Source organism: Microcebus murinus, chromosome 23 (genome assembly GCF_040939455.1).
Source record: "Microcebus murinus isolate Inina chromosome 23, M.murinus_Inina_mat1.0, whole genome shotgun sequence".
In the NCBI taxonomy this organism is placed as follows: Eukaryota; Metazoa; Chordata; class Mammalia; order Primates; family Cheirogaleidae; genus Microcebus; species Microcebus murinus.
The window spans coordinates 13276836-13304646 of record NC_134126.1 but is presented as its reverse complement, the minus strand read 5'-3'; the positions used below and the strand labels follow the sequence as shown (position 1 = coordinate 13304646).

Sequence of the window (27811 nt, the reverse complement as noted above, 5' to 3'; positions counted from 1 at the left end):
AGAATTTCTCATGAGCTAAAAAGATTCAGTTTCTTACACCTGTTATATACCACAGACCGGATAATTCAGGAGCTTTTTGAGTCACTGAAAATGAATGTTGGAAGTGGGTCTGAGATCAAATCCAGGTATCTCAGTATTAAATTATCAAAATTTCCCCTTGAGCCTTTATAAAAAGTAGGAGAGGCAGTACTTAAGCAAGGGGTTGTTTTGATTACTCCTATGGCCCTGGTTTTCAGACAACTGATTTGGGCACATTCTAGATCACAGTTATTAAGACATCAAACATCTGTTTTTACCAGAATGTAGTCCGACCATTTTTCCCTCGCAGTTCGAAGGGCTGCCTGTCGTAGCTTCATCACATGGGCAAACCGGGAGCTCGGCCAGTGCTTTGGTCCAATTTCATCAGGATAAGATCTAAAAGAATAATAATAAAAACTTATAATTATTGGGTGCCTACACATACCAAGATTTGCCCTAAATATTTATATATATTAATTAGTTTAATCCTCCATCAACCCTAGGAAGTAGATGCTATTAATATTGTTAATAGTATGATCATCCCATCATTATATTACAGATAAGGAAACTGAAGCAATGAGAGAGTATGTAACTTGCTGTTTACTGCACACAAGAATCTTTATATTAAATAATTCAGTGGGTTCTAACAAGAGCCCTATGAGGTAATTTCTACTGTTCGTCCCATTTCACAGATGTGGATATTGATGTAGAGCAGTTAAGTCATTTGCTCAATGTTACACAGTTAATGAAAGGGACAATCAAGATTTAAATCCAGGTAGTCTAGCCTGAAAGCTCATGTTTCCAGACACTTTTTTATATGTCCAGACATTATTTTACATGTAAATATTTAATATTTATATTAAATAAATTTGGGAAGGTTGAGGTGTCAAAGTATGAATTTCCTAGGTAAAACGAAGCTTCAATTTACTTAGTGCCATCTCAGGAAACGACTCCATACCGCCTAACACATGGCTCTATCCCAGGTAAAGCAAGGTCATGGAGCAGGCATATAGGATCATGGGAATCTCTAACAACATTCACAGAACAGCCAGGCCAAGACTCTTACATGGCCACGCAGGCATGTGGGCTGGCATGTTCTCTGAAACCATTCTGAAAACTCCCAGCTGGTGTGGACACTGATGATGTCACGGTAGCCCCAAACTGGCGACCACTTCAAGTTCTTGCAGCTGCACTGGCAGCACGTCCACATCCGTGAATGAAAAATCACAAAAACAATGCTGGCCCTAATATTTTCCACACTGGCCTTGGCATATAATATATGTAGTCAAAACGTGGCTATAGAGAACATTACTAGGTTGCAAAGTAGGCTCACAAGAGTTTTTCTGTGCCATTTAAATTAGGCCAAATTCCATTATAAGGCACTCCAAAGGAGTGTTGGAACCTTTTATAGTGTTCAAACTTCATTGCTAAATTTTGCTTGATATATAGACCATATGTTTGGATTTGAGAAATATATAATATACATTAATTATATATTATATTTATATACTCATTTAAAATATAAATATATTATGTATTATATATACACAAATTATTACATAGAGAGGTACTAGAAAAACAGAAATTTGTTCTATAATGGCATTTGCTATTATTATTATAATACAACTTTGGCTTTCAATACATGACTTAACCTGTGCAGAAATTTAGGCAACTCATTCATTCATTACCTACAATTCCTAAAGGTAGAATTGTAATAGCTGTGGGAACATTTACAATAGCAAGTTTTGAATACATTTATTCTTATTTTTACTCATTTATTCATCTAACAAGTATTAATATAGTGTCTGCCAAGAGTGCAGCACTGGGGGGAAATAAAAATATTTGTATACTCTAACCCCTGCCAGAGAACCTACAATGTGTTTAGAAAAAATACATAAATTGCATAGTTAATTAACAACGTTGGTTAAGTGTACCATTGTGCAAAAAGGATGATGTAGAAAATAAGGAATATAATTGTTGAGAGAAAAATAGATCTTTATAACTGGAATGATTAAAAATAGCTTTCTGTAGTAGGTACAATTTAGGATGAAAGTTATTTACAAAGAAGGAAATGATCTTTCAGGACCTGCACGAGCGACAGCTTGGGGTCTGGAAATAAATGCATAAAGCACATTTTCTTTGGGGAAAAAGCAGGAGATATGAATGCTAAGTTTGTGGAATCTTTTAAATATCAGTCTCAAGTATTTGAACTTTGTTCTATAGGTACTGAAGAGCAACTGGAGTCCTTTTAATAAAGAAATGAAACTACCTCATTTGTATTTTAGGTAGACTGACTTGACAGTATGGTGTGTAGGATGAGTTGGAGATAAAAGCAACTAAGAAACTGCTATGGTTAAGATTGGGAGTAACCTAAATGTCCATTACTAGGGGACAGATTAAATAATTATGGTACATCCATACATTGGATACTATGCAGTTAAAAAGAATGAAGCTCCTTAACTATTGCTATGGAATGATTGCCAAGATATAAGTGAAAAAGAAAGGTATATGTATAAAGTGCACAAACTTTTCACTATGCTCCCTCAAGTATAAAATTTTTATACTTAAAATATGAATAAATAAGATCAATATTTAAAAATACATATTATTGTGGAAATTTATTTATGAACTTAAAACCTGAACTCGGCTGGCAGCTGTAGGAGTAAAGAGAAAGAAGGAACTATGAAGATCTGTTAAAGGAAGAAATAGCAGGTGTCTGGAACTCAGGTACAGAGATAAAAGACAATGAAAAGTCACATGTGTCTCCAAGATTAAAAGCCCACATGGCTGGAGAGCTTGTTAAGGAAGAAATAAATAATAATAATAATGAGTAAATAATGGGTTTACAAAATATATTTTTGCTACTCACTCTGGCTTATCCATGGGCCTCCACTCCACATAGTGATAGAGTTTCTGTACATTTTTCAACCACTCCCTGAGTATTTCTGTTGTATTATCCACATTGTGATCGGTGGCTGCCCTGCATGAGAGCAAGAACAATACACTTTAGTTATGTCACATAAACAGAGAGGGAAATCCAAAAGTCCCAGACTAACTTAAAAGAGAATGGCAAGTTCTGGAAAAAAAAATGTATATATGAAAAGAATTCCCTCATGGTCCAAACTAGACAATGAGTTTCTGAAGTAAGAGATACTGCTTAAAATCATCTTTGTGCCATTAGACCCTTACACAGGGCTCAGTAAATTGTAGAGTCCATAAATGCTTGTATTAATAAATAAATACATGAAAACACTAAAACCATATCAGCATAAAATGAATTAACCAAGAGTCAATTAATCAATCTTCTTGGGAATTTTCTATTTGTTTTAATCTTTAGTTATCCAGGATGTAAATTGACCTTGGCATATAATATATTTGGTCAAAACATAGCTATAGAGAACATTACTAGATTGCAAAGTAGCCTCACAAGAGTTTTTCTGTGCCATTTAAATTAGGCCAAATTCCATTATAAGGCACTCCAAAGGAGTGTTGGAACCTTTTATAGTGTTCAAACTTCATTGCTAAATTTTGCTTGATATATAGATATATAGACCATATGCTTGGATTTGAGAAATGTATAATATACATTAATTATATATTTATATACTCATTTAAAATATAAATATATTATATATTATATATGCACAAGTTATTACATACAGAGGAACTAGAAGAATAGAAATTTGTTCTATAATGGCATTTACTACTATTATTATAATACTGTACCTTTTAACTTCACTAACAATTACCCTCAATTTAAGCAATAATTCATTTTCATTTTCATTTCAAATCAATTTTCAGATCACAATAAAATATCTAGTCAGTGCTGTGCTTTAATCATTGTGAAACCACAATAATAATTCCCAATATAAATCTTGAAATCTAAGGTATCTTCACCTATCTATATTGGATTAACTTTACCATCACTTAAACAAAATTAAGAATATTCAAAAGCCTTCAAATAATGTATAAAAAACTTGTTTCTGTTCTACCTTGAAAGTTTAATAAACAGAGCCACCTAATTCAATTATTAAAACAAAATATTTTCAAACTGTGTCAGAAAGCAAACTCTAACTCTATGCTGTATATTAGATACACATGTAAAACAGTGTTATTTGGAACACCCAAAAATGAAGAGGTGTACCAAATTAAAAAGAAAAAAAGGAAAGGAAGTAGGAGTTGTAATCCTGACACCAAACAAAGTAGAATTCAGGCTAAAAATATTAAGCATGACAAAGAATATGACTTTATATTAAATAATACTAAGGATGCAATTCACATCAAAGATATACTAAATGTGAATATCTGTGCACTTTGATATAGTACAAGGGTTGGCAAACTTTTTCTTTAAGGGACAGATAGTAAATATTTTAGGTTTGCAGGCCATATACTCTTTTGCAACTACTTAACTCTGCCATTGTAGTGATAAAGCAGCTATAAACAATATGTAAACAAATTAACATTGCTGTGTCCCAATAAAACTTTATTTATAAAAACAGGCAGCTGGTCTGCAAGCTGTAGTTTGCTGATCCGTAAGATAGTAGAAAGTACAGGAATTGCAAAGAAAACAACAACAAAATAATAAAATATATTAACATATCACTTTCAGTTGAGGACAGCATAAGTGGAGAGGAAAGTAAACATATGGAAGATCTATACAACACAATAATAGAGACTATACATTCTTTTCAAGCATATATGGAACATTTACTAACATTGACTAACAATTACATTACAGAAAAGCTTCAATAATATTGAGATAATATAAACAACATTCTCTGATCACAATGCAATAAAACTAGAAATTAATAATAAAATAAAACCCAAAAAATTCGATTGCAAATTATCTTATAAAGTTGTTTTATTTAAATACAACTATTGAAAGAAAGAAGAAATATAAACCAATTTCAGGACTTCTAAAAATTAATAATGAAAACACGACATGTCATAATTTTGGAATACAAAGCAATGATCAGAGAAAAATTCAGTTTTATATACTTAGATCAATAAAAGTAAATGAGGTAAATTCCTACTCAGAAAGCTAGAAAAAGTGCAACAAAGCAAACAAATATAAAGAAATAAACAAAATAAATATAAAGGTAGAAAGTCATGAGGCATAAAACAGAAAGATAGTAGAACTCTAAACAAACTAAAATGCTGCTTCTTTGAGGAAAAAACTCAACAAAAGACAAGCACTAGTTCACTTACTCAAGATAACTCAAATATAAAAAATAAGAAATGACAAGGGTAGTCAGTAATATGATTGATCTGAAAGAAAACTTTTAAAAACTCATAAGCATCTACTTTGTACAATTCAATGATAAATTTGAAGACTAGATGTAATGAAAGATTTTCTAGAAAAATGTGTGTTAGCAAAATTGACTCTAGTAGAGATATAAAGCTTAAATGAATAATTTCTATGAAAGAAATAAAGAGAAAAAAAGAAAACGCTAGACCCAGATGGTTTCATAGGGAAATTCTACCAAATATTATACTAGGTATTTCCAGAGCTATATAGTTTGTTCTCTAGAATGTAGACAAAAAGAAAATTCCAAGTTCTCCTAATAATGCAAGTATAATATTGATTCTACATCTGATGAAGATATTGGTGCACACACATACACAAAAAACTACAGACCAATATTTTTTAATGAATATGCTGCAAAACTCCTAAATAAGGTATTAACAAACAAAATCTAACATCCTATTAAGAAAATATAGCATGGCCTAAGGTTGTTCAATATAATTCATTAATATCATTTACAATATTAATAGACCTGAGAAAAATCATGTTGATCTCTGTAAACGTATAAAAGGTCTTTAACAAAATTCAACATCTATTCCTGATTTTATAAAACCACATAGAATAAAATTCAAACAGATAGGTCTTTACAGAAGAATGACAACTAATAAATGTATAATGAATGATAGGATTATAAAAATCACTATTTTATAATCACCAATACAATAATTGATTCAGACAAATTTATCAATGGATGTTAAATTATTGAGAAAAAGGTTCTTGGTAAACAGGATATTCATAGTCTTATGGTATCACCTACAGACTACTTATTAATTGCAAATGAATAAGGACAGCTTGGCATTAGAGAAGTCTGATGGATACCACCTTAACTGAGTGATCAAACTTAATATCTCCAGTCATCAGTTATGAGACGAACTGACATCAAGTATTTTCTGATGTGATACACAGAGAAGACACAATATTAACTATGTAATATTCTTGCCAAAAATGTTTAACTTGAATCAGGAGAAAAGAATCAGATAAATCTAAATTATTGGACAAATCATAAAACAAATCATTTTTGACTATTCAAAAATGTCAATAACATGAAAGACAAAAAATATTGAGGGAACCAACCTAGATTAAATAAGATCAGAGTCATGACGACTAAATATGTGTGATCTTCCATGTGATCCTGGATTAAAGGGGATTATTAAAACTACTGGGGAAATGTGAATCTCATCTCTGTGTAAGAAAATATTGTACAAATGTTAAACTTCTTGAAAGTGATGATATTGTGGTTATACAGGAGAATGTCTTGCTCTTAGGAGACATATGTTGAAATATTTAGGGAGGAGTGAAGTGTCATGATGTTTGCAACTTACTTGCACAAGTTTAGCATTAAATGAAAGAAACTGTGGAAGGAAGGAAGGAAGGAAGGAAGGAAGGAAGGAAGGAAGGAAGGAAGGAAGGAAGGAAGGAAGGAAGGAAGGAAGGGAGGGAGGGAGGGAGGGAGGGAGGGAGGGAGGGAGGGAGGGAGGGAGGGAGGGAAGGGAGGAAGGAAGGGAGGGAGGGAGGGAAGGAAGGAAGGAAGGAAGGAAGGAAGGAAGGAAGGAAGGAAGGAAGGAAGGAAGGAAGGAAGGAAGGAAGGAAGGAAGGAAGGAAGGGAGAGTCATGAGAAGACAGGGGAGTCTGGGACCCTTAAAATGGAGTAGAAATGCTTAGATTCTTATTGGCGATTCAGCTATTCTTTTCGGGAGAGAAAGCTACTGTGATTACCAACAGCAGCCAGCCCCCTGGGAGAATGGCCTTGGTAAGAGCAAGTGAAGAGATGTGAAGAGTGGTTACTTCTTCCATAGGTGGCAATGCCAGCAAATAGGGTTTTGTTAAGCCGAATCCATAATGGCTTTTGTTCTTCTTACTTGAGGTTTTGGAGGTCACTGATGCTCCAAAAGTAAAAATTAAAATCTTTAAGAGAGAGAATGCTCAGGAACATTCAGGAGAAAAAAATAAATTAAGCAAACATAGTGGAACTCCATTTAAGATAGGGATAAAAACGCCAAGTAACTCGAAACTGTGTAACTTAAGTCACACGTATAGAAAAATGAGGGATAGAGGTGTGTGACTAACATTTGAAAATCTTATTTTGTAAAACAGATATTTGAATTCAAGCTAGCTTTATTAAAAACATTATTCGAAGACCAGAGGAGACACCAATGGCCAACTTGGTCTGCTTTCAAGTCTCCTTCTTGAAATCAGATAGGAGCCAGCTCCTCCCTGCACAGCAAGGTCTGGGAGGGAGGGAGACCCACAGGCCCACCTGGACATGCCACGACTGGGGAGCGAGAGAGGTGACGTGTGAAGCTGACAGTGTTGAGGGACACCAGGTGAGCACCTTAAGACAAGGATGGTGTCGTAGAAGCCCTGGGCAGCTCGAGGAGGTGGGAGAGTGATCCAGAAAGCAGCGGGGAAGAGGGCCGCAGGCTCCCTCAAGCTGTGGCTGTACTGAGAAGTGTAGCATGTCAGCGAGTCACATCCACTGTGACCCATGGCCACCAGCTACCGACGTCCAGGGTAGCAGGCAGCCACGAGGAGCACCAGGTGAGTCAAAGCACTGGCCTCGTGACATGAAGCCTGGAGAGAGCAATTCCTGCAACTGGGAATTCGTTCTAAGGCACATTATTCTGCACTCAAAATACTGTAGGAGCAAATTAAAGTAAAACAAAAATCTTGACTACGATGTTAGCCAAAAGTTATAAGAAGTCTATTATTATTCCTAAATTATTTATAAATAGTGTAAGAGAATTACTGGGCGCAGCTACATATACCTATAGCCCCAGCTGCTCAGGAGGCTGAGGCAGAGGGATCACTTGACCCCACCTCTAAAAAAGAAGTGTAGGAGAATTTATAGATCATCTACTTCTTCCCTTGGTTGTTGTTTCTCCATTACACAGGACGTGCATTCTCTTTGCCCTCCCTGCACTGATGCACTCCGACAAAGTTGATCTTATCATATGAACTGTATTTTCCTGGTGTGCAGATTAAGCAACTCCAAACCCTGTGCCAGTATCCACTACTGCCAAACATCCTCAGAAATTAGCTGCTTGGAGAATGCAGAGACACGTGTGTCTAATTAAAAATAGAAGCACAGATTTAAAATACTCGCTTTATCGAGTTAAAAAATTGCCTATACAGTTTCTTCCGTGAATTGTTAAGATTCTCTTTGTTCTCACGCTTGGGAGGAAATGAACCAAGCCTCCAGCTGTGGTTGGAAGGGCTGCACCCACGCTGGCCTTGGCTGTGCAGGGCCAAGCTCTCCTCCGCAGGGCCCCGGAACAGGAAGCCCACTGTGGAAGCCTCGCGTCCCCACCTTAGGACTAAGCCACCCCGCTCCTTCCCTCCCCAGTCAAAAGGCAAGAGCAGAAATCCAGGCGGACACTTCTGACCGCTGCCTTTTAATCCTTCAACAACAATGTTTCCGCTTGGACACATAATAATGAAAGCCTCGCAGGCTCTGGGCTGTTGGGACGGCTGGAGAGAGAGGTAGGGAAGGCCCAGACACAAGGTCCCCGGAGGAAACGCAAGGCTGGTGTTAGTGGCGCTATTTTTAGAGCCTTGTAGGTACAAGAGACAACAGTGCAGTGCTTGTCCTGCCGCAAGACTTCGCAAGCAACTGGACACAAAAACCTCTGCAGCTGAGGTGGATTTTTCCATCGAGCCGGGAAGCTGAGAACCCAGCATGTGCGAACCCCCTCGGGAGAAGCTGGGGCCCCGTCGCTGTGTCAGCCCGAAAGCTCCCCCAGCCCCCGTGGGAACCAGTGCTGCCGCGGGTCGGCCAGCCTCCCCCAGCCGCCCCAGGAAAGGCGCCCGGGAAGGGGACAGACATCCCTAACGGATTCCTTGAAGAAAACAAACGACATGAGCAGACAGCTGGACATCTGGAGAGGAGATTTGCAAGTGATTTACAGTCACTAATCAAACTGGAAAAGCACAGTTTGTAAAAACACGACACCTCCACTCGCTCTCTCCTGTCTGGGTCTCTCTGGCTCAGGATAAGTGAGCAAGGAGAGCCCAGCTCTTGAGCTGGGTTTAATATTCTTTGAAGGTCATGTTGGGACAATGGCCTCCCTTTACCTCCAAGGAGCCCTGGTATCCACCAGCCACCAAGGTCTCTCTCTCACACCTTTAGGGGACCTGTGGCCCCATATGGCCTCAGTGCACATGGTCGGCGCCAGTACCCGCAATGGGGCCGTGGTGGAAACGCGTGCAACGTCCACAGGCCTCGGAGGGAGGGAAGGGCCACGTCTCACCATAATGCCACCCATCTGCTTTCTCCCTGCTTCAGCTTCTAGTTCCTGTTTCCTCTTCTCTTGCTGTGCAATTAGCAGAGGCCCCTGAGTCTCAGATTCACAATGAAGCCGGGACAAAGGTAAACACGCGTTGGGAATGGGATCGCAGCGTGTGTAGGGATCTCCTGGGCTGCGGAAGCTCCCAGGCCAACAGCCTTGTGGCCCCTGCAGGGAAGGGGCGCAGGGACCAGGCCCATAAACAAACAGGCCTGCAGGGTAAGGCAGCTTTACTGCTTGGCTGTGGACAAAAATTTGGAGATTTCTCTGGCAATGTCTAAAAACGCTGACATTTCTTCTTGTTCCAAAAGTTTCGTTTTCATTCCTAAGTCTTGCCTCTTAGACTCATAGCCAACAGGAAATAATTAGCACTGATTCATTTATTTTCACCGCAAGTCCTACTGGGCTTGTTAGGCCAAGCTCACCTTGGTAAGCACGGGGCCACCGAAACCGAGTTAAAGACACAGGCAGGATCTCTCTGCAGGTGGAAATCAGATATTGAGGACATAGTTTTCCTGATCACTTCCATCTGCTCTGAGCCTCAGGGAATGTTCTCAGCTTCCCTGCCACACCTGGAGAGTCTAGACCTCTCTCGCTGCGGAACAGGGCTGTGACTGGCGGGACCAGAGGATGGCAGCCCTGGGCGCCAATGGACCTTCGCTGCCTGAGAACTAGCAAAGTGTGTTTCTCGGAGGCTCAAGGATTTGGCGATGGAAGGAACAACAAAGTTAGTCACCACCGCCTGGCCCATCCGCACCATGACTAGTGAGTTGGCAAGAGTGAATTTTCCAACTCAAGACTTCCAAGCCTGAACCACCTTCTCAAATGCCTCTTGTTTTCATCCAGCAAGGAAGACTCATTGGTGTAGACAACAAAGAGCTCCGCCTAAAAATGAAATCCCACTTATGGAAGCATTTAGTGAAATTCATTTTCAAGATAAGTTGTGCCATCAAGTCCCACAGTCGCTGAGTCTGATCTCGGGGAGACCCTGAGTGGCAGCTGATCTGCTGCTGGGACAGAGACGCTCCGCTACTCTGCAAAAATACTCCAGTTTTGTGGCATATGCCAGAGTATTGCTTCCTGGTTACTGGGCAAAGCTCTACCTAAAGATCTAGAACCCTTCTGCTGGGTGGAAACTAGACAGGGATATGGATTGGGGCGCTGGGGACTTCTCCCAACAAAGCCTTCTCCTGGGTCTTACCAAGTGGGTTAATTGCAGTTCTTCCCAATGAAGGCAAGAAATCAGAAAAACTTACTTCTCATGAAACCCTCCTCACCAAAAAAGGTAAATATTTACACTCCCTCCATATCCCTCCTCCATACGCCCTCCCTCATCCCCAAAGCCATCACAGACGCGGTACACCCAGAGCCTGGGTAAGTGTAAAGTGTGATGTCAAAAGAAATATTCGATTCAGGAGATGCAAGCAACCAGCTAACCAGTTTCATTCCTAAAGGGCAGGAATTTTCCCTAATGGTAAAAATTTGCTGATTGTCCAGTTAATAGAAAATTTAAAAGCCCAATACCACCTTAATAATTCAAGATAAGCTTAATTAAATATATCATAATTGAGCCATTTTTGGATACTTTTGATTCTGAGCTATATTTTTCTTCTAAGAGCCTCTCAATCTCTGTGTCACACACGATCCCATCTTGAGCCCCGTGGTTAACCAAGTCAGGCATTATTTTTATTTCCCCTGTTACAGAAAAGAAGGCTGAGGAGGAGAGGTTACGACTTGCTCAAGCCACGCAAACAGTGGGAGCTGGAGCTTGGACGCTGCCTTCAGGCCTTCTGACCCCCTACCTAGGGCCCCCACCACCCTCGTCCAGCAGAAAATGAATTCCCAGGAAACACCTGTCAGATTGGAAGTTCTCTACCTTGTCTAGGACAGTAATCAACATGACCAATATGATCATTGCAGAATGGAAGGATGGAAAAGTCCCAGAAGGAAACAAAATTTTAAAAATGGGGAGATTCATCCATTTCCTATAAGCTTTGCTGAAGGCTCCTTCAGCAAAATTTTCCTTGGAGTCAAAATACTTAGAAGTCTATGACAATATCAGCAGCAGTGTCTGAGACAAGACAAATACGATTCTTATTTATCTAAGTACCTCTTTTTTCTGTTTTCCTTCTCCTTCGTCCCTTGCTTATTCTTCTTCCCAATCTTTTCCACCCACTCCTCATTTCCCCTTTCCTCATACTTACTGGATCTTTTCTTTTCTTTTTTAGTAAGAGACAGATCTGGTCACCCAGGCTGGAGTGTAGTGGTATGATTATAACTCACCGCAGCCCAGAAATCCTGGCCTCAAGCGATCCTCCTGCCTCAGCCTCCTGAGTAGCTGGGACTACAGATGCACGCCACCATGCCCGGCTACTTTTGAAAAATTTTATTTAGAGATGGGGTCTCACTATGTTGCCCAGGCTGTTCCTGAACTACTGGCCTCAAGCAATCCTCCCGCCTCAGCCTCCTTAGTAGCTGGGATTACAGCACTTATTGAGTTTTTCCAATTCTGTTAAATTCTTGATATTGTGGATGTGCTCCAAAGATATGGTGTTACTCATTAAATGTTCTTCTCTGATCAAGAACTGAAGCACCTGTTCTAAAGGGAAGATATGGAAGGACCCAGAAATACTTTCTCCAGGAGTCCTAAACCTCTTCACCCTCCAAACCCCTCAGGCTAGGTTGGACACCCCACGTCTGCAATGCATCAATACCGGCCGTACTTTCAGCTCTGCACTCGCTCGTGTGTTACAATTAACTGGCTCTATTCCCTTCTCCATTACCAGACTCTCTTCCCTGAGGACAGGGACTGTCCCAATACCTAACAGAGTTTACCATGTAAAATAAGCATTTATCATGGGTGTGACGAATGAATGAATGAACAATTTCAGGGGGGCTTTTCCCCATCCAACCCAAATGCCTGCAGAGGCTGAGCACTGATAACACAGGTGTGACATGGGCCATGCTGAGCTAGCAGTGTGGGAGGAAGACTGTTGAGAACAGGCACACGCGGCCCCACCTGATTGCCGCCATGCTGGAATGCGTGCTCAGGAAGTTGTGTCGAGAGAAGCCAGCTATCCAGGTTTCAGAGATAAAAGTTTATAACCTGCAAGAACTTTTAGGCTGAAATGCCATGAAACGATTCCAGCCTGGCAGGGTCTTTCTGGAAACCATGACCCAACACAAAGACCACATTATTTCAGCTCTTAGTAGCGAAGGCCCATCCGTCTACACATGCTTACGGCACATAGTTCAGTAATTAAATATTTCAAATATGCCTGGGAGGACAGCAGTAATATCACTTCGCTGCTTCCACAAACACAGAAAGCATCTTCCATGCAAAAGGAATGACAAAAAAGCACAGATCGAGCAAGGTCTAAGTAATTCTCTCAACCAGTCTAATATCAATAGAATTGGAAAAAAGAAAAAAATGATGCAGGCCCTATGGAGTGAGTATCAGTGCACACTTCCCACAAGCCTTATATGCCTTCTCTCATCTCATAGCAACTAAGACATCATTATTACTGCACAAATTTTTAAAATAATAGCTTTATTTGAGATATAATTCACATACCTAACATTCACCCTTTTAAAATATAAAATTCAGTGGATTTTTAGTATATTCATAGAGTTGTGCAACATTCACCATTATCTAATTCCAGAACATTTTTATAACCTCAAAATTAAATCCCATCCTCATTAGCAGTCACTTCTCAACTCCCCAGCCCCTGGTCACCACTGTTCTATTTTCCATCCCTATTGATTTGCCTGTTTTGGAACTTTCCTACAAATGGAATTGTGGCCTTTCTGTCTGACTTCCTTCACTGTGCATATTGTTTCCAAGGTACCTCCATGCTGTAGCATGCATCAGCACTTCACTACTTTCTATGGCTAAATAATATTCAATCATATGGACATACCACATTCTGTTTATCTATTCATCAGTTAATAGACATTTGGGTGTTTTCACTTTTTAGTTATTATGAACAGTGCTGCTGTGAACACTCATGTACAAGTTTTGCATGGATGTGTATTTCCTTTTATTTTTTGACAGAGTCTCAGTCTGTTGCCCGGTCTAGAGTGCCGTGGCATCAGTCTAGCTCACAGCAACCTCAAACTCCTGGGTTCAAGCGATCCTGCTGCCTCAGCCTCCCAAGTAGCTGGGACTACAGGCATGCACCACCATGCCCGGCTAATTTTTTCTATATATTTTTAGTTGGCCAATTGATTTCTTTCTATTTTTAGTAGAGACCAAGTCTCACTCTTGCTCAGGCTGGTTTCTAACTCCTGACCTCGAGCAATCCACCCGCCTCGGCCTCCCAGAGTGCTAGGATTATAGGTGAGAGCCACCCCGCCGAGCCTGAACATATATTTTCATTTCCCTTGAGTATGCCTGTCCAAATTTTAAAAATTATGGAAAAAGAAAATATGTTAATTTTATTTTATTCTTTACCATTTATGGAGAACTTACTATGTTCCAGGCACTAGGCTGGGCATTTTTTGTATATAACTTTAATGGTTAAAGGAATTCTCAAGTAGGTGTTATTGTCCTCATTTAGCCGATGAGGAATCTGATGCTTAGAGACTCTTTCCCAAAGCTTGTTTTCTTTTCACTTATGTTTTACCCCTGATATACATTTTTCTTAATTTGTGAAAATTTCAGTTTTCTGTTCCTATGCAGCAGACAAGGATCCTTTGCTCTGCTTCATGACTATCTAGACTGCACCTGAGATCAACAGATGCGAGGGCCCAGGGACGCACGGGGAGTTGCAAGCGAGGGGAAGTGTCAGGTCTCAGAGGAGGAGCTGGGTGGAGAAGCTGGGACAGGAAACAGATGATTAAACCTAATGGTGGTGCTGGGTAAATGCCACCGATATAAACATTCAGTCCTCAGGCCTGGCAGGGAGATGCTATGGCAAAACATGGAACCTCTGAAGCATGAGGTCATGGAGAACTGGAGCCAGTGTGACCGCAGAGAAAGTCGCAGCCCAAGGACTGGGCTTGCTAAATGAAGCAATCATGGACAGGAGGCCCTCTCCACCAGGACCTGCTCTGTGGGAGGAGAAGAATTGGCAGAACTGCGGTGACAATGCAAAGGCAAAGCAGTCCCTTGGATTGAGGATCAGGAGAAAGCTGAAGGAATTATCCATGTTCTGTGCAGAAAGATTTGCTTTGATTCATTCCTTTCTGCAAACTTCTGTAGTTAAAAATGACAGTAAATAGTTTAGTTACCTATTGATCCTGAGTTCCTTGACACTACTATTTAACTAACAACTCCTAAATTAAATAAAAAGTATGAAGTCAGGAGATAATAGCTCTTCTACCTACAAGCTCTATCATCTTAATGCATTTGTTTGCACTCTTTGTGCCTTGTTTTTCCATCTGTGAAATGGGGCAATAACATCTGCTGTATCTACCTAGTTTATCATGTTATTGTGAGAAGCCAGCAATATGTGAAGGAACTTTCAAGAACACTTTCCTTGAAAGTTGGGCTCTCCCTGGTTATTACCAACTCTCTCTCTTTCTCTTTCTCTCTCTCTCAAATAAAAAATGAGACAGCTTGTTAAATCAGCTCTTAAGACACGTGCAACAAAGCTCAGCATACGCATTTAAGACAAACCAGAATTACCAGTTTACCATTTCTTAAGAATAAAAGATATACATGTCCATTTAAGCACAGAGAAAATGAAATAATAGTATGGCAAAGACTGCTAACTATCTCCATATCAGTTTTCCTCCTCTTCTCTAGTAATATTTAATAGAATTTTTAGCTAAGCCTATGAGTGTTCAGCTTAAAGAGCAGACTGTAAGCTCCATGACAGCTGGGATATTTATCTCTTCTGTTCACTACTCCAGAACAGTGTTCTCTTTAAGTGTTCGTAGCACTTCAAAGAGTGCCTAGCACATATTTGTTGAATAGTTCCTTTCTCATCAAACTCCTAATAAGAACTACAAAAAACCCTGCACAGTTCTCTCAGCCCAACAAATAATGGCTGCGCATCTCTTCTGTGCTAAGGATCATGCCACCTGCGGGAAAACAACACCTTGTCACTGATGTTGAGGTGTGGCCAGTTTCTCCGAGTGTAACGGATGTAGAAATGAGCTGTAATTCCACATGATGCTGGCGATGGTGGATCTACAACAAAGTGCTAGACAGGAGGGAGTGGCTGGAAAGGCGTGGGTTTGGGGGAGGCAGGAGAGGCTTCCAAAGGATGACAGGCTTGAACTGGGATTTGAAGAATGACTAGATATTGAGGGAAGGTAGGAAGAAGAATGTTCCCGAAGGAGGAACAACATGTGTGGAGGCAGAGAGATATGAAAGAACCTAATGTGTTTGTGGAACTACACACAAACTTGTTGGGCTGGGACTCGTAGCGAGTGAGGTGGCTGCAGGAGGTCAGGAAGGGCGCAGCTGTCAGGGACGGGACAAGTGCGGGGAGCAGTGAAGAGCTGCACCCCACACTCCTGGGCCCCTGGCATCCTGCCCTGCTTGAAAAAATAAACTGGTGGGTAGCTCTCTAAAATAATCTATTTTTCCAGATTGCGATAGGTATTGCTTTTAGCATGAATTTATTCTTCGAATTCCTGGAAGGAAATGCTCAAAATGCATATGATGTGCTGGCCCATTTTATTCCATGATCCCATCTGCACACACAGGTTCAGCTGCCGCACGGGCTGTGTTTTCTGGGAAAGGTGTGATTTCTATCATCCCAACCCATTTTCCTCATAAAGTCATTTGTACCTCCCAGACTATATACCCAAATTTCTCATTCAAAAACTGTGCTTGGTGCAGAGTAAACACTTAGCATGTGCTTGTCAAATGACTGAGTGAACAAATAAATGCTCGTGTAAATTACTGACACAAATGCAAATATGGTGGCCGTATTTATTAAGGGTCCATCGCTTTTTGTTAAAGGAAACAGCAAATCTGTAACAGAATAATATTAGCCCTATATAAAGCCTTTTGATTTTTTTAAAAAAGCCATCAAACCTTTTCCTGCTATAGTATTTGTGTCCCCATTGAAAAAGCTGGGCTAGAAACATAAACGAAGAGAAAAAAAAGTCCAATTTATAGACTGAATTCAAGGCTGGTTTCCCACAGAGTGACCCAGAATGAGAACTTGGCTCTCACTAACAAAAAAATTCAGTCCACTCCATCACTGTTACCCAATACCTGTTGTCTTGGTTCCAGTAACAACATGCCTCGCCGGCTCAGGAGGGAGAGGAAATGTTTGCCTTGAATGTACCTGTTTTGAAAGGGTTTTAAGTCTGACCTTCCTATATCACTTTGTTTGTGGTTTCTTTGCATTGTGAGGGTAATGGGGGGGGACCACTGGTTGGCAGGTGTTAGATGCATGTTCACAACCTATACTCACACCCGCAGGCAAATTGAAACAGTATTTTTGAGGAGTTTTGATTTATTCTACCTAGTCTTAGTGTCAGTGCAAACAGGAGGCTATTCCGATGGTGTTTTTTGTTTTTTTTTCCCCCCATTTCTATTATGGAAAACTACTGTCAGAGGGAAGGAACACTTTTGCTCATAACATTTCCAGGGTCCACGTGGCTTTGTCACATGCTACTGGGGAGAGGGGCATGCACAAGTACACTAGCGTGTAGACGTGTCGCTACCACCTCTATGTACACAGCCACTACACTTCCACAGCGAGGGCAAAGCTCAGCTAAGCGCTCACCCCTGGCCAGGCACAGGACGGGAGCCCTCGTGACATCTCACTGAATCCTCCCAGCAACCCGACAATGTAGTTCTTATACTCCCTGCCACACAGACAAGCAAAACCGGCTCCAGAGGGGTGACACGCCATGCCCAAGGTCTCAGGGGGAGTGAGAGTCAGGGGCTGGGGGAGTCAGAGAGCTGGACTCATGACTGTCCCGTCAGGCAGGACTCTAAGAGTCTTACGTTGAGACTGCACTTCAGAGTAAGGTCTAAAAAAGAAGCAAATATACGTAACCTTGACATTTGTACCCCCATAACATGCTGAAATAAAAAAGAAAAGAAAACGAATATTATTAGAAAAAAAAAAAAGAAAATAGCAGAACTTGAATTAAATCCCATGCCTGTCCCTTTCCAAAACATGGAGCTCTCCACTTCATGTCATACTGCATACAAGTTTAAATAAATAAATCCATTTTATACTTAAAATAAGAAAAAAGAAGCAAATACTTTTGAAGATGGTAGGGGGATATTGGAATTTTGTCTTCACAGTGCTTTATGTTATCATTTCAGTAAAATTGCTGCAGCTTATGGAGCATTGAAGCTATTTTAGAGCCCTCATGGGTCACAGGCCATTTTCATGCCTCAGGAACAAACACAGTCACCTGAGCATCGGAATTCTGAATAATGTCTTAAAGAGTGAATGGCACTTACAATGACCAATTGCTCTTTTAATGTTTCTCAAAGCTTTCAGTTAACTCACTATCTCCTCTCTAATAGACAGGTTGGAGAACCTTTGTCCTTGTGCAAATGGTGAAATGGGCTTTAGGGAAAGGGTGATGGACACCCTAGCTTTTTAAAAGTCTGCCCCAGATTTCATCTAGTGACTTTGGAAGGTGGGGCAAGGATCCTGGGCTCTAGATTTTCAAGGTACTGAAGCCTTCCCCAACCTCCCCAAATGGATCAAATCCCCTGGTTACATTTTTTTTGGTACCATGTACCTCTTCTTCCTAGTACTTGTCAGAGTTATAATTCTACTTTTATTTCTCTGGTATATTTCTCCCCTTCTGGTCTATAAGCTCCATGAGGATGGCGTCCAGCATCAGCACTGAGTAAAGTGTGGCTTCATGCATAACTAATGCAAAAATGCTGTCCTCACCTATTTTTTAAATCACTACATATTTGAAATGTGTATTCTTCGCCAGCAAAAATGAAACATACAGACAAGGATGGTGAAATATCTTTGGGGGCATTTCCTTTCTGTTTTGTAATACAGATCTGGAAAGTCTGACTTCCGTGCAGGAGCTGGAAACAGGCAGGAGTCAGATGCTGTTTTTGGTCTTGAGCTGGCGAAGGTGCCAGGGGAGTCCCACAGCCTGTTCAGGAGGAAACGGGGACTGCCATCCCTTGCTCTGAAGGCAGCACCTAGGAAACACCTGGCCAGGGCAGAGTGCAAATGCAATTGTGTTCTGTGGTAAGTATGGCAACAGGTGAGTTATTTTTCTTCCTGGCTTTCATTAGGGTGTGTCTTTCAAGCCAAATTAGAAATCCAGCGAGAGGATTTGGCACTCGTCATTGTAAACAGAGTCCAGCTCCAGCCAATGCAGGGAGGAGGCTGCACACTCCGTTTTAGACCCCAAAGAGGGCCCAGTGGCTCCCCCAGGACCGAGCAGGCCAAAGTTAGCTCTCACTGCTCTTCCCTCCCAACCCAGGCCAAGCCACATGCGAGGCTGGCATTAATTAGTCTTTAGTCGCCACCATGTTCTTCTGGTGGCACCGTGAGAAGGAACCGACAAGGTCCAACATTCAAAGTTCACTTCCCCAGAATTTCCCAGCTAATATTTCAGTTGCCCCTGTAAATTATCTCATAACATGTCACTGGTAAAATTCTTATTTTCACTCCCACGCGCTGATGTTTAGAGAGGGAATCTGGCACTAGCAGGGCCAGACTCAAAGTCACTGACTCAAGTCTGTTCTGCAGAGGATCCAAGAGGAACCAAAACTTTCCTCGGGGCTGTTATTAGTATGGAGACACACCAGAAGCCCTTTGGTTTGGTACAATGTAGCACTCAAGGTGAGGATCTGGTAAAATAAATCACATCTGTTTTCTCCTTTAATTCTTACAACATCCCAGGAAGTAGGTATTCTCCCTACTTATGTGTGAGAAAATAGTCACAAAGCGGGTAAGTGCTGGTCCCAGGACTCAAACCTAACTAACCTGCAAATGAAAGGTGAATTTGCAAAACCAATGAATGAAGAGATTTGCTTGCCAAGGTCTCAGGGCAGTAATAACAAAATGCCTGGTATAAAATCAAGGATCTTGTATTTAGTCATATTTTTTAAAACATAGAAAATGAAGTCAAGTGTATGTGACTTTATACTATCTATAGATAGATTCTATTCTGTCCAGAGGCTGTGTAGCCAAGTGACTTCTGGAATCCAGTCATTTAATCCTGACCAAATTACTTAACATCTATCTCTATGCCTCATTTGTACTGTTGTAAAGACTGAGAAATAACCTATGAAAAGAATAGACTTATTAAAAAGAAACAAAATGGAAAAAAATAATAACATGAATACATATCAGTAGTCATTTTTTAAACACATAAAATTTCCAAATTTATGTAGAAAGAAATTTATAAATATAAGTGGCGTATCACTAAAAGAAATAACTCCTATAATTCAATCAAAGGTATTTTGCCCTGATTAAGTGAAACAATTTTCCAAATAACCAATGAATTTTTAAAAATCTAACTTATTGCCAAAAGTGATTTTTGAACCCCAAACCTATACTGAACAGTTGCAAATATGTGCAGTCATGTCTGAACACAGATGAACAAAAATCTTAAACAAAACTTTAGCAAAGTAGAATGCAACAAATGTGTTAAACTCAGTAAAACAAGTATCCAGTTGAGTTAGCTGGGGAAATCTTAGGCATCTTCATGGAGTTTTCTTCAGGCAGAACTTTTCGCTAGGGAAGGCACAGCCCAGAGCCACGTCAGGTGGGCAAGACCTCAAGGGCTTCTTGTATTACTACCTTGCATGTTTGCTTCCAGCCCGTGTATATTTTCCCTTTTTGGTCTATTTGTTTTTCTAAGAAAATCTTCTGGGGTTTTTTTCACAATGTTTTCATTTAATATCCTGATTTACTTAAAATATCCCACTTACCTTAATACATATAAGTTTATTGTCTTCATTTATACTCTCTTTAATGTGCTTTTGGGGGTATTCTAATTTACCATCTTTCTTCTACTCTTTTTTTAAATTTTACATTTTTCTTTAAAAAGTGCAAATAGCCCTTATATTAGGATTATTTTTACTCCTTATTTCTTGCCCTTAATCTTCAATCCCAACTATAATAGGTATATCTTTTTAACTTTTCAAACTTACTGAATGTTGTTCTTTTTAATTCTTTTATGGAGTTATCTCATTAAACACATATCCTATGTTTCTTTTATTTTAAATCTTGTATTATTCTTTTTTATCCCTGTCCTAATTGGTTTGACCTCCAATGCCTCATACACTGCCAGGCCCATGAGAGGCAGGCCATAAATGTTGGGAAATTAACACCTCTGCTCTGGACCTCAGTGGGCCCCCCATGCTGGGAGGAGGGGCACGGGCTCCCCACCTTCCTCCTACCTTTGCTACCTCGGGGAAATCACTGGCTCTTCCTCCTGTGCCTGTGATCCCTTCGGGGCAACAGAATAAAACTCATATGAAGAAGGGCATGCAGAAAGATAAAGTTGGTAGTTTAGCAGCTACTAGAAGCCACGGTGCCCATCTAAAGATAAGGTGATTTAAAAGCTGTAGACAGTGATTGGATTTCAGCGCTCAATAAAGAGATCCAAAAATCAGGACTGATGAGATAAAATGGAGAGAAAATTCTATGAAAATGCAATAAGGAGACCTAGCTCCAAACATTTTCTGGACTCTGGAAAGGGAAGAGTATTTCTTCCAAGTTATCTCTCCTTAGACAAAAGTAAATGTTTGGACATTCCTGCTGGCTCCATGAATTCTCCACCTTGTGAAAAAACACCTGCCTGCCTACGGGTGAGGGTGGGGCTGTCAGCTGACAAGCTGTTTATGTGCCTTAAAACCTAGTGCACTGGCCTTCCCTAAACACAGGGCAAGGGGGTTAATTGGGGAAAGCTGCAGTTCTCTGGCTAGTGAGAAATCCCTGCTGGGAGAAAGTGAAGGCTTGGACATGCAGCAGGTGTCTGAGACACTAAGAAAGCAAACACTACAGGGCTGAAGGCGTGACCTGTTGAACGTGGGGTGACAGGGTGACTATGCACGCAGAGGGCACCACCACTCTGCAATCTAAATATTAACTACTTAGCCTGTTTTACATTCTTGAGCTTTATCCTTGAAAGAATTTCAACAGTACAGTGCCTGAGTCAAGCAGGAGGACAACACATATTAGCTGAAAGAATGAATGGAAGGAATGAATAAAGGAATCCATAGCATGGGACAGGGGAAAGCAGTAGAAATATCTCTATAGAACAAAAGGCTTGAGGTCTGGCCCCAGACCCACCATCAGCCTAGTGTGGAATTTCAAACAAATAAATTACCTCTCAAATTTATTTTCTGTAGAAGGAAATTACACTTTGCTTAATAGAGTTGTTGTGATGATAAACATAAAATGAAAAGATCCATTGGCCAGTATTATATAAAGGTAAGATATATTATATAAAATGTAACAATTATAAATTGTTACATTTCTGCCAGAGAAAAAGGAATAAGGCTTAAACCTTTAGACCTGTGGGGTATTCCTGACTATAACTAAGGATTTGGCATTCTGACATTACCTATAGATTGTAATTTCTTTGAGAGTCAGGGTTAAGAAGCATGGAGCAGGACATTTCATGGGATGTTATAATTGAGACAGAATATTTCTACGTGCTTTCAGGTGACTTTCCTAAAAACCAAGAGACTCATATGCTGAAGCTCAATAATAGTTCAATAAATATGGAAATTAAATTGGTCTGTAAATGAAAGTACTGGAAGGAAATGTGATTGCATATATGAAAATGTGAAGTGGGGATGTATTAGTCATTTCTAGAAATGAAAAAGTATGATGCTGATTCAAGTAAGATGCTTTAACTATAAGAACAAATCAATAAATGTTTGTTTATAAGGTTCTTCCAAGTAGAGGATTTGAATGCAAAGTTTATGCCCTCTAGCTATGCTACCCCATGCTCCTATGTTATCTTGTTCACACTATTTTGAAGACCGAGATTTTCCCATTTCGCTGCTATAGAAAGCAAACATTAGCCTGCTGGGATTTGGGATGGGAGCCAGCCCCGTGCTCCCTGTATGTCCATCCTGGGCTCCTGTCTGGGCCCGGCCCACAGGCTCCTACCAGCAGCAGGGTTGCAGGGCTTGGGTCCATCAGTGGAGCCACTGCCACGTTAGGGATGGCCGCCCCAGGCCATGGGAAGAAACCTGCATTGGACTCCAGGCCTGCAAATAAGCTGGTAGCCATCTGCAGTCCCTGTCATGACTCAGCTGTTCTTTATGAAAGAATGTACTGTGTGAGGAGCAGGAGGCTAGAAGGTCTGAAAGAAGAAACAGCAAAGGAGATTAGTAAGCCATTGCAATCAAGGTGCAAACGCAGCTGTTCCTAGGTTATTGTGGCCTCGTAGTAGCAGGAAGAGAATTTTCCAGTTAAAGAATAATTACCATAGAGAAAGTTAATCTTTGTACATACAATGCAAACACCACAAAAATAAAACTGGACCATATAAATTTATTGGGATCTCAGAATAAAGCCTTAGAAGAGGCTGAGTAAATGCTGACTTTGTCACTTGAAGTCCTATTCCAGTTGGATATAGTGGGAAAAGGACTTAGATCTGAATTCTTATTCCCGACTTTCTATCTTTGGGAATTGGGGCAAGTTCCTTATTATTTCTGAGCTTTAGCTTCCTCATCTGAAAAATGGACATAATAACAACTACCTCTTTGTGAGTGAGAATTAGAGATGAAACATACGAAGGAATGATGCAGAAATTGCTGGTTGCCTACTGTATACATTATCCTCTTCTTCCTTGGTAACAAGAACTATGATTTTATCTGGGCCCATCACCACTTACATAAAAGGATATGTTCTCCCAAATCTACAACTATGTGTTTATAAGTTCGGGAAAATGATATATAACAAGTGTTATGCATGATTTCCAGGAAGTGCTCTTAAAGGAAGGGGAGTGGCTGGCTCTCTTCCTCCTATACTCCATCCTGCTGCCTGCAACTTGAGTGAGATGGGGAGCAGCCGTTCAGGACTAGGAAGACAAAGGACATGCCTAGAGATTCAGAGTGGGGGGCTGGAAGAAGATTGGGCTCCTAATGATATCATGGAATTATCATATTGTCCTGGGCTCCTTACTTCCAAATTCCATCACGGGGAAAAATAATTTCTTATATGTTTAAACCATTGTTATTTTGAGTTTTTGATTACACTCAGCCAAAATAATCTTGATTCAAAGAACCAGGCTTAATATCTACCCAAATTTAAAATTCATATTTTTTTAACCCAGCAATCTCACGTATAGGACTATATCCTATAAATATACTGGTATATGTGCATAAAGAGATACAATAAAAAATATTAAAAGACTGTAATACCAAAAGACCAGAAACAGACTAAATATTCAACAGTAGGTGACCGGTTGAGTAAATGATACGTACATTATTATGCAGTTGTTAGCAGTTTGAGAGATCTATATGGAATCATCTCCAAATGGAGCAAATTCCCATGGGTAGGAAGATTACATATTATATTTTACAAAGATAGCTACACCACAATATCTCCCATCTCAAGATATGACCTTGACACTTTTCCCATCAAGAGATGGGGTGAGGCTGGGCGTGGTGGCTCAAGCCTGTAATCCTAGCACTCTGGGAGGCTGAGGCAGGATTCCTTGAGGTCAGGAGTTTGAGACCAGCCTGAACAAGAGCGAGACCCCATCTCTACTAGAAATAGGGAGGGGAAAATAGAGAGATGGGGAGTAGTCCCCTTCCTCTTAAATCTGAGCAGCAGAAGTGGCATTGCATGACTTTCAAGGTTAAGTCAGAAAAGGCAAGACAGCTTTCTACTTGTTGGCTAAAAGATTCAGGCACGCCTGGAGCACAAAGTCACTGTGTAAGGGGCCGCCATGCCATAAGGAAGCCAAGCCACCTGGAGAGGCCATGTGTAGGTGCTCTGCTCAGCATTCTTCATCTTCAAGTCTATCTAGTCCAGGGACCAGACACCAGAATGATGGGCCTTCACATGGCTCCTGCTTCCCAGCCTTCCAATCTTTTGAGCTGAGGATCCAGATATCATGGAGCAGAAAAAGTCACCCTTTCTGTGCCCTCTATGAATATCTGAATCACAGAACTGATGATCCTAGTAAAACAGTTGTCCTTTGATGACACTAAGTTTGGGTTTGTTACACAGTAGTAGTATGTTTTTAAAGACTTTTCACTGTATGCTTTTTTGTGCCATTCCCATTTTTCCTTGACCATACACATATATTATTACACTTTCTAAGCATATATATAAAATACAGACATTTGTTGGGAAGCTATGCGATGCCAGAGACAAGCAGGTCTGCCAGCACCCACCAGCAACATGACTCCAAAAGCACAAATTCCCCCTGAGCACATGTGCTAAAAAGTCCAAAGAAGATGAAGGTAATATCTCAGGCTTTCTAGTTTCTAAAATCAGGTAACATACTGCCAACTTTCACAATGAGAGTACTTCAACATAACACAAACTTTATTAGTATTTTCTTTCTATAATAAATTATTAATTAAAAAAGAAAAGCTACTGCCAGTTAGCCTAGTATGCATGATCTAAAATGGCGTTATTATAATCATAGATGAAGGTGCAGGTTGAACATAACCTTCACTTCACATCTTCCAAACCACAAGCCAGCCACAGGCTTAAAACCCCTGTCTTGTCTAACTGAGGAAGGCTTTGGGCGGTTAGGTGAGAACCTAAGAATTAAGAATTAAAAGATTGTCCAGCACTCCTCCCTGACCATTACAGGAAAGCAGCACATCTTTGGAATTCACACAAGTGTCCTGAAGTGTGGCAATGACAGATAAAAACCGTAACTACCCATTTTACAGAACTGTAAAGTTAATGGAGAAAATGAAATGTAACTAGTAGCTCTAAAGATTTATTCCAAGTCATATCATAAAATATGAATACAATAACAAAGCAGAGAAATTTACGTCCTTAACTGCGTTCTATGACAACTTTCTTAGGTATTTTAAAGTTTCTCTATTTTGTTTAATTTACAGAATCCTGTTAGGAGTTGTAGCAAGAGGCAAACAGTTCTTTGTAAATATCACTTAGCAATTAAACAGCATACACAATACAGAATTTTCTACTTTCTACAGAATTTCTAAACCAGCATAGGGGATGATTTACCGACATCCTGAAGGATACAGTGGCCTTATGAAGAACACTAGCGTTCTGGGAATTTTGCAGAAGAATTGTTCTGGTCGGCCATGCTACAAAACAGTCTCAGTGCAGAGCGACAGGGAGCCATCACTGAGGGGAAGGGGAGGGGAAGGTGGGAGCCACAGCAGGTCTCCTCCTTCTTTAGAGGGAGCAGGGGTTTGGAGCTGATTCTACATGCCATGACAACCTTCCTCATATCATAAGTTTCGTGAGAACCACTGGGAGTAATTAAAATTTCATACCGAAAGGAAGTTGTTTTTTCTACTCACCAGAAAATGATCTCCACACTGGGGGCAGGGGGCTCCTGAAAACAGAGAGCAGGACAGCAGGACGGATGGAACGCGGGTGCCACCTGAGTCCCAGCAAGGGCCCCAGCCCCAGCATCAGACCACCCGAAACCAGGACAGGGGCCAACAGCACGTGGCACAGTCGGGATTCAACAAGAATTTGTGGAATGAATGAAGAGCAAGGAGGCCCCGAACTTCTGCAGGCTTCCCCAGCCTTTGGACACATCCTTCAACAAGCGTCCCCAAATCGCTGGACTTTCTCCTTCTCCTTCTCTCACATGGGACCTCCAGCCCCCGTGGAGGCTTCCTGGCCCCGTCACCTCACGTGAGCTGGTTGTCTTCATCTCTCCCAGCTGCTTAGTCACCCCCCTGGCCATGGTATGGATACTTCTTTGCTGGTGGCAAGATGACAGGGGTGGCGTGATTCTTGCTTAGTGGGGCTCTGAAGGCCCAGTGTGGCACAGAGGGTGGTCTCTAAGGCCCAGACGACTCTCTGGGCCCTGGGCTGGTTACGGATTTGAACAAGAGTCACCTGTTTCTATACTCAGGATTCCCACCCCATGCCCTTCCTGCCTAGAACTCATTTGGTGGGACGGCTTTTCTCCCGGAAGCTCTTTGAGCGCCCTGCACAGCCCGCCCACCCTCTGCCCCCATCCTGCCCCACGGGTCGCCAGGCGCGCCCGTGCACAGCCGGTCCCCGGGGGCTGATGTAACTTGAGTCATTCTCCCGGAGCCTCTCCTCCACACGGACTGTCCCACAAGTCCACCGGGCGAGGCCAGCCGTCCCGCACCCCCAGCACAAGACAGAAAACCACGGCTCGAGGGCAGCTCCCATTACAATACGTTTGGGGTAGAAATGAAAAGTTATTGGATGGATGAGAAAGTCGGTCCATATAAGAAAGTCCAAAGGACCCAGTGGCACATTTTAATCTGGTGCTGCTATCACAGAAACCTGAGAGGGGTTTTAGACATCAGAAAAGAAAAGAAAAGAAAAAGGTCTTTTCATACTGTTTGAGGAGAGTTATTGGAAAGAAACCATCTTGGTACCAGTTTCTTTCCCCATTCCGTTATATTTCTCTCTCTCTTCGAGTATGTGGATAAACAAAATTGAGATCATACTACTATATATTCAGTTTTGTATGACCTAGGGAGCATTTGTTCATATTATTAAATACTTGAAAACTTTCTTTATTTTTACTCCCATATGTTGAACATTTAACTTGTTTCCAATTTTTCAATTTTATAAATGATAAATATTTGGTTCATAAATATTTAACCACACCTTGGGTTATTTTCTTGGGAATAGAGCTCAAAAATTAGATTATGAGAGAAAAGGATACTAATACAACTAAGGCTATTTATTTGCAGTACCAGGAGTGCCCATGTCTGATTCTACATCCTCACCAACCTTCATAATATCACTGTTTTAATTTTGCAAGTTACTTTCAAACATACCATAGATAGGTTGTATTTCATCAATTCTAAGGAACTTTTTTACCCCCCTGCATTTTAACATCTCTGACTTCACTGGCACTGTACCATAGCTGGCACCTTCCCATCACTTTAGACCAGGGAGCAGTGCCATTTATTAATCCGTGATGAGTGAACTTGGTTATTCTTTCTGGCTTTTCTATTGGACAACTACTGTCCCTCAACGTTTGAGTCAAAAAGCACTCAGGGACCATTTGAGGAAGCAACGTAAGTCACGCCTGTTGACATCTTCTGCTAAGATCAAGACAGAGGTAGCATTAAAATATGCAGTATGGTGTCAGTGGCTTAGAAGAAAATTCTGGAACCAAG

General features: G+C 40.8%; 1 protein-coding gene across 1 annotated transcript in view; it reads right to left on the bottom strand.

Moving 5' to 3' along the window:
- COLGALT2 (collagen beta(1-O)galactosyltransferase 2) overlaps window positions 1-27811 on the bottom strand; it is a 97324-nt gene that overhangs the window by 38867 nt on the left and 30646 nt on the right. Inside the window, exons 2-3 of the mRNA XM_012736037.3 lie at window positions 2888-2998; window positions 297-414 (exon numbers count right to left, since the gene is read on the bottom strand). Coding sequence (XP_012591491.2) covers window positions 297-414; window positions 2888-2998 — 229 coding nt within the window. The remainder of the gene's footprint in view (window positions 1-296; window positions 415-2887; window positions 2999-27811) is intronic.